At 40.4% G+C, this 16,002-nt stretch overlaps 1 protein-coding gene across 3 annotated transcripts in view; it reads left to right on the top strand.

The window, feature by feature from the left end:
* FAM234B (family with sequence similarity 234 member B) overlaps positions 1-16,002 on the top strand; it is a 35,594-nt gene that overhangs the window by 1,099 nt on the left and 18,493 nt on the right. For all 3 annotated transcript variants that reach the window (XM_017649603.3, XM_017649594.3, XM_017649610.3), the window contains exons 2-3: positions 11,408-11,806; positions 14,524-14,622. In XM_017649603.3, the coding sequence (XP_017505092.3) occupies positions 11,408-11,806; positions 14,524-14,622 (498 nt within the window). The remainder of the gene's footprint in view (positions 1-11,407; positions 11,807-14,523; positions 14,623-16,002) is intronic.

The raw sequence follows: 16,002 nt of genomic DNA, 5'->3' as shown, positions 1-16,002 counted from the left end.
TAAGGCTTTAAAAATGTTATGGTTCTACCTAAGTAAACTTAAAATATTAAGCTATAAACATTTGCTTGTGGGTTAGTTAGTGGGAAAAGGAGTTGCTTTACTGGCATGATTAGAAAGGGCTTGTTGGGTGTCTGGTGATACCCAGCATGAGGCTGCAGGGGGATCACAGGGTCCTTGTACTCAAGGAGCTTCCAGTCTGCTACATTGTGCTATGGATGACACTGAGTTGCATATGAATTTGATACGAATTTGCATTCTGTCCCGACTTCATGACCTCAAGACATTTTTTTTTTCCACATGGGCTTGTTAGAGCTTTGGAAGGAACATTGGTAATATCTATTTTGGAATGTGTATGTAACATGGGAGTGAAATGGAGGACATGCCCCATTACTTGAAGGATGAATTAACTTTGCATAGAGTGGCCTCGTGTATCCTTGAGTAGAGGATGATATCCTCCCAAGGGGGGAATGAGATGTCAGACATGCTTAACTTTATCTCTTTTTAAATTTTAGATTCTTTTTTTTTCCAGCACAGGTGATTGTTATTCTCTGAGCATGGGAATGCAAGAAAATCGTGCTTTCCAAACTCTTGAATTCTTTTCCATTCTTGCATCCTGAGGCTGTAGCATTTTTATTCCCTGGAGCATTCAGCTTCAGTAATGGGATCAGCCGACAGGGTGGGGGAAGCACAATCCTGTTCTTGGGCTCATGCTTGCACAGCATTTGAGGCCCAGGTACAATAGCCAAATGTTCTTTTATGTGATGTAGGTTTTATTTTGTTTTGTTTTTTGCTCATATTTTTGCTTGTCTCCCTCTTGTCCTTTCCTTCACCTCAAATCCAGTTTTTAACTTTTATATTAGGTAGCAGTTGCTTTCTTATAGCTCGCTTTTTAAATTGAGGTATAGTTGACATACTAGTTTGAGGTGTGCAATGTAATGGTTTGATATTTGTATATGCTGCAAAATGATGGCTACAATGACATTGTCACTAGTCTTTTGTATAAGAAAGCAGAACAGAATGGACTAAGAGCATGAGACAGGTTTGGGTTCAAATCCAGTCTTTACCAGCTTAATTACTTAACCTCTTTGAACTTTAGTTTCTTCAGTTTTTTAGTTTCTTCATTCATGTGTAATAATATTATTACTATGGAACACTCACTATATGCCACACACTCTACTATATCTTTACTTGGTAGGGTTATTTGGTGTAGTAAAAGAGATGGAGGCTTGTTAACCTTTGACACAGTATTCAGTTAGTGTTACTGTTTCTGTTATCATCATGAGCACCCATGATCCTTGACATATGTGAAACCTGAGGGAAGTTCCTGATGCAGTAGTGAACTCATGACAGATGTCATCAACCTTGTGAAGAAAGAGAATGTATTTCACAGTCTCATACCCTTCCACTAACACAAGAGGGAAAGATGTTCGGCTCATATGCAGAATGAGGTTAATTAGTAACAGGACAATCTGATATTCATAAAACGGCTTGTGGGATGACTTATCTCTTAAGTAAATATTTTTGTAGTTCTTTCTAAAGTTTGAAGGTCAAACACTAGAGGGGATATCAGAGCATAATGTTTATAGTATGGTTTGTTTTATTATGTACAACTTAGAATGATTATATGCCCCTGGATAAACTAAATCCCTGATAAGAATTTTTTACCTCTAGCTGCTGCAGAGGGTACAACATAGTCTATGCAAACTACAGTATATATCACAGAATAGTATATATTATAGAATATTTTCCTGAAAACATTTGTGAAAGGTACAGTTGTATCTCTTTCCTACTTAGTTTTTCTTCTACATCATTTTGGGAGTGCTTTTTAACCAGCACCCTCAGTCTTCCTAAGAGGACAAATGATAGTTGTGGAAATCTCATCTATATTGATGTGTTAGGAAGTCAATGTCCTCTCCCTTATTCTGTGAAAACCTCCCATTGATTTAAAATGTGGATGGTGGCTGAAATTAGCAGAGAAGACAGTGAAGTGCCACAAACTTCAAAGCATATATTTGATTTCTGGTCTGCAGCCTGAATTTACATTCAGACAAGTTTGTGTACTTCATGCTTTACTCTTCCTTGTTGTCTTTCTGTGAATAGATGGAAAAAATATTTACTTAGGAATTCTCTAATCAAATTTGCAGCCTGTAATAATTAAGCTGAAGTTTGTCCATGCATTATCTGAAAAGTTATCTTTTACTAGTGTAAAGTAAATATTTATTTTAGAGTCTGGGCAACAGTTTGAAAAAGACATATGTTCCCCTATGTTTATCACAGCACTATTTACAATAGCCAAGAAATGGAAGCAACCTAAGTGTCCATCAGTAGATGAATGGATAAAGAAGAAGTGGCACATATACACATGGAATATTATTCAGCCATAAGAAGAAAATAAATCCTATCATTTCATTTGCAAAAACATGGATGGAGCTAGAGGGTATTATGTTCAGTGAAATAAGCCAGGCAGAGAAAGACAACTATCAAATTACTTCACTCATCTGTGGAGTATAAGAACAAAGAAAAAACAAAACCAGCAGACTCACAGAACCCAAAAATGGACTAACAGTTATCAAAGGGAAAGTGACTGGGGAGGATGGGTGGGAAGGGAGGGATAAGAGGAAAAAGGGGCATTACGATTAGCACACATAATGTAGGGAGGGGGACAGGGAAGGCAGTATAGCACAGAGAAGACAAGTAGTGATTCTGTAGCATCTTACTATGCTGATGGACAGTGACTAAAATGGGATATGCGGTGGGGACTTGATAATAAGGGGAATCTTTTCAAGAAAGACTCAAGAGTATAATAGCTTCTGAGTTCTTGTATGCTTGCCTTTAACTTTAAAAATGTCGTGTCTGGCTCAGAGTTCTAGGACTTTGCACCCCATGTTCTTTCTCTGATATTGCTGTGTTATCTTTTGGTAATGTATATTCCTTTGCAGAAGTTAGCCTGATGTTTGTTCCCATCATTAGTGACTGGATTCTTTTCCCCTTGGCCTGGCTGCTCATATGATTCTCTCTTTGTCTTGGAAGTGCATTGCCTCTACTGGGATGTGCTTTAATATGGATTATTCTGTGTCAGTTTTTCTTGGAACTCAGTGTACCCTTTACTCTGCAGACATAGGTCTTCCTTTATTGCAGGAACTATTTGTATATATTTTAAGTATGGTTTTTGGTTCCATATTCTTTCCAGTTCTCTTCTTCAGTTATGCACACATTGGATCACTTTTGTTCTCTATGTCTGTCTCTTTCTTTTTAGTCCCTTTAAAAGCCTTTATCTTTTTCATGGGAGGCACAGATAACACAGACTTCAAAGCCAGACTGCCTGGGTCTGAATCCTTGCACAACCACTTGTTTGCTGTTTAACTATGGGCCAATTACTTAAACTTCCAGACCTCTGTTTCTTCATCTTTAAAATGGACATTATAATGTGTCTACCTCAAAGAGTTGTTAGGAAGACTTAACTGAGCTAAGAGAGTAAAAGGGCTTGGAGGAGTACATGGTTAGTGCTCAGATCTGCCAGCCATTGCTATTTCCATTTCATTTTGCTTGATTTTCATCAGTCTATCCTTTATGTCTCTTACTCTTTTCAGCTGTCTATTCTTTTTCCTGATCTCAATAAGGATGTTTTTTCTAAAATTGTTATCATTATTCTCTTCCATTGTTTCCTGGAGCCCTGCTTATTTCCTTTTCATGTTCTCTACTAAGTTATCATTTCTTCTTAGAGGTACTTACTTTTTCTATGAGCCCTTATTTCAGAGAAGATTATTTTCTTGAATTTCTTGGATTCCACAGCGAAGTATCTGCTCATTATTCCTTTCATTTCATGGTATAATTCATCCAGCATTCATTCTTTAGCTGATTTTATTTGCTCAGTTTCGTTTTAACTTCTTTCTTGAATATTAATAGTCTCCCAGAATGAGTACTAATGATGGCTTCTTCTGATGGTTAATCATATTTAAACGGGAGGTTGTTTTACAGCTAGGTACTGGCTGACAGGTGAGCAGAGGCTGGGGCCAAGGCCGTGAGCCACGCAGTTGGAAGCTAGAATTTCATCAAGTCTGTTAACTTAGATCCCTGCCCTGCCAACACTCCTCCTTTGTGGATGTCTCCATCCTGGCTAGCAGGGGCTGCCAGTTTGCCACAGGGCCTCAGAGTGCTGATTTGGCATTTACTCCTCTGTGTTGGTTGTGCCCGTTTGTTGCTCCTGAGCTCCACTTCTCACCTTTGTTGCCTGACGTGTGAAAGTGGATCTGAGCCCTTAAATACCAAATTTGCCCTTCCTTGGATCTTGTCTCTCAATCCTAGGGTACCTTTTAGAGTTCTCTTCACAGCTGTATATATATACTCTCCCTACCAGTTTAATCTTTTTTATATTAAACTTTTTTCTTTGAATGACTGTCTGGCTTCTATCTCTTGATTGGACCCAGCCTGTCAAAAAAGTCTCCCTCTTCAGGCCTGTGGCACTACAGCAGCTTGTCAACCTGCCAGGCTGACAGCCTGCTGCTTGTAAAGTTGGCAGCCTGTGCTTATTCTCATTCAGTCTTACCTTGCATTTGAGTCTGTTGTGTTGGATGGAGCTCATTGGTGCCTCTGAGGCCACAGACTTTGTCTTTTCAAGGAAGAGATAACTGGTTTGGCTGTATCTCTGTGGAACAAGGGAGATAATGTATTACTTACTGGCTGGGACTGTGGACCCTATAATCAAACTGCCTGAGTTTGAATCCTGGCTGTTCTTGCTAGCTTGTGATCTTAGGCAACTTATTTCTCTGTATTTTCATTTTCTTGTTGATAAAATGGGGACTATAATAATACCTTTTCCAGGGTTTTTGTGGGGATTAAATGAATTCACATGTAAGTGCTTGGCCCAATGCCAGGAATAGTAGGCACTCAATAAATTTCCAGTTATCAGCATCATCACTGTTACCAGTTCTGTGAACTCTGCTCATTGCTGGAGACCAGAGGTGTAGGGTGCCTCCTCTCTGCTTCCTCAATTGGATACAAGTTTCACTGCATTTAGCAACAATTTTCATAAACTGTAAATTTCACATTCCCATAGTTTGGGAATGTGGCTGTTCTTTATTTTTTTCCTATTTTTATTTGTCTCCCACTCCCCAGTTTCAGGGAGGAGACTGACAGAAATGCCTTCTTTGCCATTATTAACTAGATGCTCATAATCCTATTTTAAAGAGACAACCACAGCTTTGTTTTTCAAAGAATGCTTGCAAATAGTTTTTATAGATTTATTAACGATTTCACAAATTTCTGTAGCATATGCAGCCAAGTTCTCTTCCTGCCTGTGATACTATATGATATAATAAAAATGCATTTCCTTTACACTGTTTTGTTAGCCAGTGTTTGAGTAATGATTGCACTTTGACAAAGGTGCAGTTTTATGCAGATGTGTTTGTTGCAAGGTAGAAACTGACTGGCAAGATTGAATTTAGCAAGTGACGATGCTAAAATTTTCATTTGATGCTAAAAATCCAATTGTACAAATTGAGAATGGCTTGAGTATGTGTAGAAAATGCTTAGGAATTTGAGTTGAACCTGGTGTGTGATGTGACTGCCAAGAAAGCTGGCAAGATCTTAGGTTACAGTAATTGAATTGTAGTATGCTCTCTGTACTAGGAAGCACACCATTCTGCCTTCCCCTGACCTGGTCAGACTGCACCCTGGGTATTGTATACAGTTCTGAGAACTATACTTAAATCACTGACAGATCATATTGTGTCCAGAGGAGAGGGACCAGGATGTGGACGACACCTGAAACAATGCTTCTTTATGAGTTGAAAGAGATGGAGATATTTAACCTGGTGATAAGAAGACTGGGTGAGGGCACTTGGGAGATATAATGCTGACAACAATAATAGAAGCTAAGATGTACTGAATGTGACTAAAAGCCAGATACTAAGTACCAGGCATATGTTATCTTATTCAATCCTCAAAACAATCATATGAGGTAGGAACAGTACTATCCCATTTCATAAAAGGGGGAAATTGAGGCTTACTCATGCTAAGAATTTAAATCTAGTTTACACAGTTAATAAGAGATGGAGCCAAGATTTGACTTTATGTTTGCTTATGACTGGTATCTTCAAGTATTTGAAGCACTTGCATGTAGAAAAGGGATCTCAGAATTTTACACTAGGATGTTAGTGGCAGATGCTCAGAAATAGATTCTCAAATCAGGAATTAAGGAACTGCTTTCTAGACTGGGAGGCAGTGAATTCCCTAACAATGCTTATGCTCTGGTATATGCCAAGTGATTGCTTGCTGGGTATTGTAAGGAGATGAAGGTTTGAATGGCCATCCTGCCCAAAGCAATTTACAGATTCAATGCAATCCCTGTCAAAATACTAATAGCATTCTTCAATGAGCTAGAACAAATAGTTCTATAATTCACATGGAGCCACAAAAGACCCCAAATGTCCAAAGCAATCCTGAGAAAGAACAACAAAGCAGGTGGATTATGCCCCCTGACTTCAAGCTCTACTACGAAGCTACAGTAATCAAAACAGTTTGGTCTGGGCACAAGAACAGACCCATAGATCAATGGAACAGAATAGAGAGCCCAGATATAAACCCACACGTACATGGTCAATTAATATATAGTAAAGGAGCCATGAATATACAGTGGGAAAATGACAGCCTCTTCAACAACTGGTGTTGGGAAAACTGAACAACTACATATAAGAGAATGAAACTGGATTATTGTCTAACTCTATGGACAAAAGTAAACTTGAAATGGATCACAGACCTGAATGTAAGTCATGAAACCATAAAATTCTAAGAAGAAAACATAGGCAAAAATCTCTTGAATGTAAATATGAGCAGCTTTTTCCCAGACACATCTCCTTGGTCAAGGGAAGCAAAATAAAAAATGAACAAACCAAAAAGCTTCTGAACAGCAAAGGAAACCATCAGCAGAACAAAAAGGCATCCTACAGTATGGGGGAATATATTCATAAATGACTCATCTGATAAGGGGTTAACATCCAAAATACATAAATAACTCATACACCTCAACACCCAAAAAACAAATAACCCGATTAAACAATGGGCAGAGGACCTGAACAGACACTTCTCCAAAGAAGAAATACAAATGGCCAACAGGCACATGAAAAGATGCTCCACATCACTAATCATCAGGGAAATTCAAATTAAAGCCACAATGAGATATCATCTCGCAACAGTTAGGAAGGCCACTACCCAAAAGATAAGAAATAACAAATGCTGGCGAGGATGTGAAGAAATGGGAATCCTCCTACACTGTTGGTGGGAATGTAAATTGGTGCAACCATTGTGGAAAGCAATATGGAGGTTTCTCAAAAAACTAAAAATAGAAATACCATTTGACCCAGTAATTTACCCCAAAAAACCCGAAGTCCCTTATTTGAAAAGACATATGCACCTCTTTGTTTATTGCAGCACTATTTGCAATAGCCAAGATATGGAAGCAACCTAAGTGTCCATCAGTAGATGAATGGATAAAGAATAGGTGGTGCATATAAACAATGCAATATTATTCAGCCATAAAAAGAAAAGAAATCCTGCCATAGGCAACAATATGGATGGATCTAGAGGGTATTGTGCTCAGTGAAATAAGCCAGGCAGAGAAAGACAAATACCAAATGATCTCACTTATTTGTGGAATATAAAAACAAAGCAAAATAGAAGGAACAAAATAGCAGTAGACTCATAGACACTGAGAAGGGACTAGTGGTTACCAAGGGGGAGGGTTGGGGTAGGTAGAGGGGGGAGGGGGAAGAGGATAAAGGGGCACAATAATTCACAATCACAATATAAGCTGATCACAGGGATGGTAGTACAGCATGGAGAATATGGTTAATGATTTGTGACATCTTACTATGTTGCTGGATAGTGACCGCACTAGAAGGGGTGAGGATTTAATAATATGGGTAACTGTTGAACCACTGTGTTGTATAATTGAAACCAACATAAGATTGTGTATCAATGAATTTAAAATAAAGTGTGTTGAGGAACAGGAAAAAATAAGAGTTGAAGGTTTGAAATAGGGGTGGAAGCTGATTATGTGATCTTTAGTCTCTTTTACTCCTGAGATTTGGGGCTGCTGTGTGTGTTTTCTTCTCCATCAGGTGTATTCTTTTTTTAGTGTAAGATTTCATCTTAACCATTTTTAGGTTAACAGTAAGCCTGTGTATAGTCCAGTGTTGCTAAGCATATTCATACTGTTGTGCAGCCAATCTCTAGAGTTTTTTCATCTTGCAAAACTGAAACTATACAAAGTACTCCTGGTTTTCAAAAGTTTGTGTTATGTCACTTTACCTTTATGGAAGGCCTCTTGCAGCACCTGTTTTTGCTAATGAAAAGAAACCCAAAGAGGATTTTCACTTGTATGAAAAAAGTCAAAAAGCAAAAATTGTGTTCAGCGTGGGTTTTGCCCCTGCTGTGACAGAGGCACCACGCAGCCTGAGCAGCGAGTGTGGCCCCACTAAGCTCCTTCCTTGAGAAACACGCTTCAGCATCAAGCCGCCACGGCTCTGAACTGTGTCTGTGAGCATCTGTGCTTTACCTCAATTTATTTTGTGCATCCGTTAGCAAGATGTGTCTTGTGGTATCAGAAAAGCCTAAGAGAGGTTATTTTTTGGGGTCTGGGAATGTCAAAGGTTTTTTTCCATATAAATTGGTAATTGAATAGGTGGAGGGAATCAATAGATGAAGGGGATAGAAACTTCCAGGTATAAAATAGTCAGGTGGAAAGTACAGCATAAGGAATATAGTCAACAACATTGTAATAACTTTGTATGGTTACAGAGGGTAACTACACTTCTTGTGAGGATTTTATAATGTATATAACTATTGAATCACGTTGACTTTTTTTTAAGTCAATATGTTTAATCAGATCCAAGAGGCTGGGGGGACTTTGGAACAGGAGCAAGAAGAAAGTCAGGCTCGAATGCTCTGCAGGACCCAGGACAGCGCAGGCAGGTTCCCATCCCCCATTCAGCAGAGACAACAACCCGGGGGCAGCAGTCTTGCTTCAGCCTCCCTCGCAGTGGGAGAGGGGTTGTACTCCTGAACCGAATATAGTGTTATGTCAGCTATACTTCAATGAAAAGTTTTTCAAAAAGGCAAAAGACTCTCAAGGGAAACTGACCGCAACTTACCCCAGATTTTGTAACGTGCTGACAAGATGTTGAAGCATAAGATAGTATGTCTTCATGGACACATGGGTAATCTTGGCAGAGAAATCGAAACTGTGAAAAACGGAGCTAAGTGTACATTCTACAACTAAAAATAACAAATATCTGAAATTCAAAATTAAAAGAAGTTTGGGGAAAACAAATAATAGTAAACTTGCAATAGAGCAATAGAAATTAACCCTAAATTGACCAATAATAAGAAAGAAAAGATGAAAAAAAGCAAGTGTGTCTTAGTGACCCTGTAGGAGGAACAGGAAAAAAAAATCATCATTGCTTTATTGCTTTGCAGTTTCAGCTTTTGTGAGATTTCATAGGGACACTCTAACTTTTGGATAATGGGGAAATCGATACTGGTTAAATAACAACTCCCCATGTACCCCTACCACCAGGCTCTGGAAACCACACTCTACTATCTGTTTCAATGAATTTAGATCAATGCCTCATATAAGAGGAATCATATAGTATTTGTCTTTTTGTGACTGGCTTATTTCAGTTAGCATAATATCTTTAAGGTTTATCTGTGTTGTAGCATATGTCAGAATTTCCTTACCTTTCAAGGCTGGATAATAGTCCATTGGATATATACATATCTCCAAATCATATTTAAAAAGTCCTATTAGGTATATTATTTTAGTTAAAAATCACTGTAAAAAGTATTAGTGTCAGTATTTTTATAACAACCTGTGGTTCTGTTTGTAAATTATCTTAACTAAAGTTATGTGGGACAGTTAGGGAATGGTGTGCCCTACTTAATAAAATAATTTGGTTCATAGAGTAGATATATAAATTGTAGGCTGTTAGCCTGAATCTGTTTTGAGTCTGGGGCATATCTCAGAAGTACTGTTTTGAATTAAATTTCTAATAACTGGTATATTTTCTTATAATCATGCCTTTAAGATTCAAGATGAATAGCTTTGAAAATGAAAATACATAGAGATTTCTAGTTAATAGAATGCCAGATTACTTAGTATCTAATGTGTATTTTTTTTTGCAAAGTAATGTTATAAAATAATTCTGTTGGAGTGTTCATGTTTTAATCAAACACTTATTGACTTTCTATGTGTCAAACACTAAGCTTTATACTAAAGATTTTATTTCCCGTGTTGGTTTCATTCCATGTAGTATTTTATTGCTTCATTTCATGTATTGAGCAAACAGACATACTATATGAAATGACACTATGAAGATTATAGTGACCAGAGGCCCAGATTAGCATAAAAAATTCTTCTTGTTGCCTTTTTTAATTAGCTGTATTTTCTTCTTTATATTTCTTCTTAACAAAAGATTTAACAAGAGTTTACATAGTAACAACTTACCAGGCAATTTCCAAGTCCAGAAATTTTTCTTGGTTTTTGCTTAGTTATGGCATGAACCAAAGGCATAAAATCATTGAGTCATTGGCAGTGAGGGCCAAGTGGTGGCTTGGGAGGGGGTGTACTAAAGCTCTGCTGTGATTTCCACCTCTCACCCACTCAATAAATATACTAAGTAAAAAAGGGGTGCTTGTTGTATAAACCAGCTTTGAGACAAATCCTCTACCTCTGCATTCCTGATTCATCCCAACCCTCCCAAAATACATGCTGAGGATAGCATTTTAAGAGGTAAACACTGTTTACTGAACATGTACTAAAAGGGCCTTAGACTTACAGGTTCTCAGAAGTGAGTTTTCAGTACAAAATCTCCAGATTGACGTGTAGTGTTTAATTTCTAATTTGTTTCCATTGGAACAGTTGGGAAGCCCCAAATACTGAACTGTGAGAAGCAGCGTACAGAGAACAATTGTTCTAAAAGTTTAGGGAAGTCCTAGGAAAGCTTGGAACCTCACAGAACTAAGAAAATCAAAACAAATATGCATGTTAAGCATGTGGGAGATTGAGAGAGGAGCCACAGTCTTTCTCATTAATGAGACTCAAACAGTTGAGTTTTCTCTTTTTAACTAAAAAGTTGTTTAAAATTTGTTATTTTCTCTGTTTCTTTTCTGATTTTTTAAACTCAAGAAAGCAGTAACTCTAGAACAGTGGGATTTTCATTCCCTCTCCCCTTCTTTTCCCCTTTTGCGGGCTTTGACTTTGACTTTATGGATTGCCCCCAAGGTCCAAACTCGTAAGCCTAGATTTATTTTGTTTTCTGCGTGTTCCCTTAGGTGTCTGCAGTTACAGAGTATTTGGTGAGGGTTTCTCCTTCCCAGTTCTCCTTGACACACTGCCTTTCTATCTCTTCAGGGAAGAAGAGCCCAGACCTCGGGGAGTATGATCCTCTCACACAGGCCGACAGTGATGAGAGTGAAGATGATCTTGTGCTTAACTTGCAGCAGAAGAACGGAGGGGTCAAAAATGGGAAGAGTGCTCTGGGAGAAGCCCCAGAGCCTGACTCAGATGCCGAGGTGGCAGGGGCTGCAAAGCCACATCTTTCGGAGGTCACCACGGAGGGCTACCCTTCGGAGCCCCTCGGGGACCTGGAGCAGAAGGCAACCTCTTCCATCGTGTCTTACGTGCGCACGTCTGTCTTTCTGCTGACCCTGGTGATTTCCATGGTCCTGGTGCTCGTCTGTGCTTTCCTGATCCCCTGTCCCCCACGAGATCTGCACAGCACATGGAGCCGCCACGTGGGCCCCCAGGGACGTGAGTTGCAGGATTTTTAGTGGTTATTCTGTGCAACTTCACGTTTGCATGTAATTCTGTAAAACTTCTGATAATATTGCAAGCTGCCTCTCTTTAAAAATTAGTGTGTCATACAGTATTTTTCTGCCTGTGTGTGGAGGTGGTTAGGAGGTTAAGATTTGAAATAAGACCAAAAGATGGATCGATACAACTCCAAGCGCTTGGGAAGATCACTGCTTCATTGTGCTGGGCTTAGCTAGGTGCAGAGAGGACAGCCCTGGTTTGCTGGGTCCCTGCTATGCCGCCCACGCCCTGGGGGAGCTGAGCTGTGAGAAGGGAGGCCCACAGCCTTCGCTGCTCTTGTAGGGCACTCAGGCATTTGTGATTGTTGGAAGACTGACCTACTTTGAATTTTAAAATAATTTATTTTCAGGTAAAAGAGAGTCAACTTGCTTGCAGAAACTTTCCTTTCCTGTTCCTAAAGGCTGGGGTGGTGCTATCCAAGTAACTCAAGTGATTTTGTCTCCTGTTTTGGAGCAGGTTTCTTTAAAACAGCTTGATCTGGGTCAGGAATGAGAACACACCACCCCCAAATATGTCTCTCTGGCATTTGAGTTGGAGGTGCATGAATAGTGCCAATGCAGGAAAGGTGCTCTGCCTTCAGTTCTTGCTGAAAGCAGGTGATGAATTCTCATCTGAAAGATGCCCTCCCTATCCCCAGAGAAAAGAAACATTCTTATCAATAGAGACAGGGGAGTTGAGGCCCAGAGAAACCTATTCAAACAAGATCTTGTATTTTTCTAAAATGAGTCTAATCTTCTGTTCGTCTCCACATGTATTTTGGTTACTCCTCCATGGTTACCACTCTTTTTTTCACTTAGGCCTCGCCACTTATCTGGGTTGCCATTTTCTGTGGGCACTCCCATGTACACCTACAATTTTATTAAATACAACGTGAATGCTTTTCTCTTGTTATTCTGTCTTTTGTCAGTCAGAGAGAAACCCCGAGAAGGTCGAGGGGAAATTTTACCTCCCTGCAATATTCCCAGAGCCCTGCCTCATTTTGGTCTAGAACTGTTTGCTCTCTGACACTTACTTCCCTGATTCCAGCTGAATTAACTTTTGATTAAGTTCTGTGTTCTCATCTTTACTTTTTTTTAAGGCAAAATTTGGTGGATGTAATTTATGATATGTTCCTATCACATAGAACACCTGTCTTTTACTTTCTTCACTTTTTGATTTTTATAAATGAGCTCTTATAATACTTGTGTACCATGTGAAGATTAGTAATGAATACACACCATCCAGTTTAAGAAATAGGGCATTATGCAGACCTCTGAAGCTGCCTCCCATGTGTCCTTCCTCACTGTTTCCTCTTCTGCCCACCAGAGGGTTCTACAAGCCTGGGTTTTATGTCATTATTCCTTTACTTTTAAGTTTTACCACATATATATGTATCCCTAAACTATAGGTTTCTTAAATTTTTCCTATTTTTTTTTACAAATAGAATCACATAGTTTTCTGTCACTTGCTTTTTTTGTTCCACATACTTAAAAAAAAAAAGTATTTTTGGGATTCATTCCTGTTGAGGTATCTGTACCTGGAGTTTATTCATTTTCACCCCTGTCTAATTTTCTGTTGTATGAATAGCCCATGATTTATTGATTCACTTTACTGTCAATGAACATTTAGGTGCCTTCCATTTTTTAAAACAATAAATAATGCTGCTAAGAAGATTCTTATACATGTTTCCTGATGCAGCGTATAAGAATTTCCCTAAGGCATAAACCTGGGACTGAAATTACTGGGTCATAGGGTGGGTGCCTGTTTAATCCAGTAGTTTATGTTAAATTATTTTCCACAGTGGTTGCACCAGTTTACATTTCCACTAACTGGGTGTGTCTTCTCTCCAGATTCAGCAGGCATCCTCTGACCCCACACTCCTGGGGGGTGGGGTGGGGCGGGGGCATTACCTACCTAGTCTCTTGCCAGGTGGGGCTGGAAGTCCAGGCCCCCTGCTGGGCCTCTGGTGACACCACCCTGGCTGGTGGATAGAGGGGCCACCTCATTAGTGCTGGGTGGGGTCAACTGTAGGCTTCCCTTGTATGTGGTGGACCTTCGTACGCTAGGAGGGGGTGAAAGTCCTGGTTCCCCACCTGGCTTTCTCAATCATGGCCTTGGTGGGGAGAGAAGGGGGCCATGTTATAGCTGGCCTAGGCTCCCACTTGGTCTGCTGTGGTGGGGGGTGTGGGGGGCTTCAGTTGTATCTAGTGTTCAGCTGGAGTAGAGCACTTATTATCTAAACTTTTCTGTGTTGCCCCACTATGCCTTTTCTGATCCTTTGGCTCGGGAACCAGCTTTTTGTGCCTCTTCCCCTTGGCATTTCTGGGTTGCTGACCTCTGCAGCATCCTGTCTGGGATACGAGAGGCCAAAAGGAAACCCAGAGGGGTCATCTTCTTGTCATTCCTTGGGTCTTAAAGTCCCTAGCCAGTCTGCTGTCTCTCCACCTTCCAGAGTCTTCTTATGTTTGTCTTATATATAATGACCGGGGACTGTAGCTGTACTTAGTGAGAGGAATAGGCAGAATTGTGTCTCTTCTATCTTGTCTAGGAGCTGGAAGTGTGCCTGGTTTTTGTGGAGGTGGTTGTAGTGCTCTGTATCCATTCCCTTTCAGCCTGGATCAGAGAGCTGGTTTGTGGTGACTTGCTAAGGACTTTGTGTTTTATGTGTTTCTCAGCCGGGGACCTGTCTCCACTGGAACTGGCTGATGTGAATGGAGATGGCCTGCGTGATGTACTTCTCTCCTTTGTAACTTCAGGGAACGGGAGTGCAATCGGTAAGAGACATGCCTTGTAGAGGCTGCTGCGGGAGAAGCTCATTGACTGGAGGGGCTCTGAGCTAGGAGAGAGCCCCAGAGCAGTACAGAAAAGGGTCCGCAGCAAGCAGAAAACCCTCATGGGTCTGTCACACATGATAAACCTTAGCACGAAGCTCCTGCATGTAAGTACAGCTCGTTTCAAGAAATCACAGAGAGCTAGAGCTGGGAGGAACTTTCAGTGGTCACCCTGTCCAGGCAAGAAACAGGTCCAGCGGGAAGCATTAGTACTCAGGTTTCTTGAGTTTTCTCCCAGTCGGTTTCCCATTGCCTCTTAGACTGTAATCACTGTTGACTCTGTCCCACCTCCCCACTGCTGCAGAGAGCTTTGGTTCATGCCCTAACATATCTTTTACACACATATATTTTGGCTGGTGTTTTCCCTTACCTCCTTTCATTTGCTCCTCTGTCTTGCCTCTCTGTCCTGCCATCTGCTTTCTGACCTGTATGCAGATGTCAATGGGCTCCCCTGCCTGTGGCTTTGAGCTGGATTTGGCCAAAGGGGAGCACAAGCAGGAAGTTGGAAGGGAGGAAGTGAGTGAGGAGAGGGTATTTATTGCCCTGGCTCCCTCCCCCCGGGGTCACCTCAGGCTGGCTACGTCCTCCATCATAGGTCCCATCCTCTCTCAAGATAGTCTTCTTACAAGACTTTCCTTTTCTGGATTCCAGGAATTGCTTCCTCCCTGTCCCTTTGGACCTGGTTCTGAAGGAGCATACTGCCCCTTGTGGTTTCATTACACCCTGACCCCGTCTTTGTAAACAGTCTCTTTATTAAACCCTCACAACTTACCCTAATTTCCTGGGGCTCCAGCTAACACACATTATCAAATGCAAAAAAAAAAAAGTTCCATTTTCCCCATAGGTACACTGGGCTTTTGGTTTGTCCTGCAGCCTGTACTAAAGGGGATTCAATCTGCAGTCTGTATACTGATACCAGAACTCTAGCCTGAGGCTGAGGGTACCCTGGTACCTAACTACCTTTTAACCACTCAGGCCCTGGCATAAACCGCTAGGTATGTTTTAGAGAATTCTAGGCTGCATGCCGCTCTGATGTTATTAGAAATACATTTCTGGACCCTGTGCAATCTGTAGAGGCATTTAGGCAGAGATCTGTTTACAGAGAGAACTTCTGTAAAGTAACTTTTATGTGCTTGAACCTTAACAACATTGTTTTCTGCCTATGAGTCATTATGCCTTTGAAGCAGAAATTTTCCCCATCCACTTTTAGATTTAGAGATTTTTTTTTTTTTGGTCATTTGGTATTTTATGTATCAGGACTCACAATGGCAAGGCCCTGGGTTGGGACACACTATGGACCAGCCTGATTTAGTTATAGATTTA

Source organism: Manis javanica, chromosome 15 (genome assembly GCF_040802235.1).
Source record: "Manis javanica isolate MJ-LG chromosome 15, MJ_LKY, whole genome shotgun sequence".
Taxonomy (NCBI): domain Eukaryota; kingdom Metazoa; phylum Chordata; class Mammalia; order Pholidota; family Manidae; genus Manis; species Manis javanica.
This window is presented reverse-complemented; position numbering and strand designations above follow the sequence as displayed.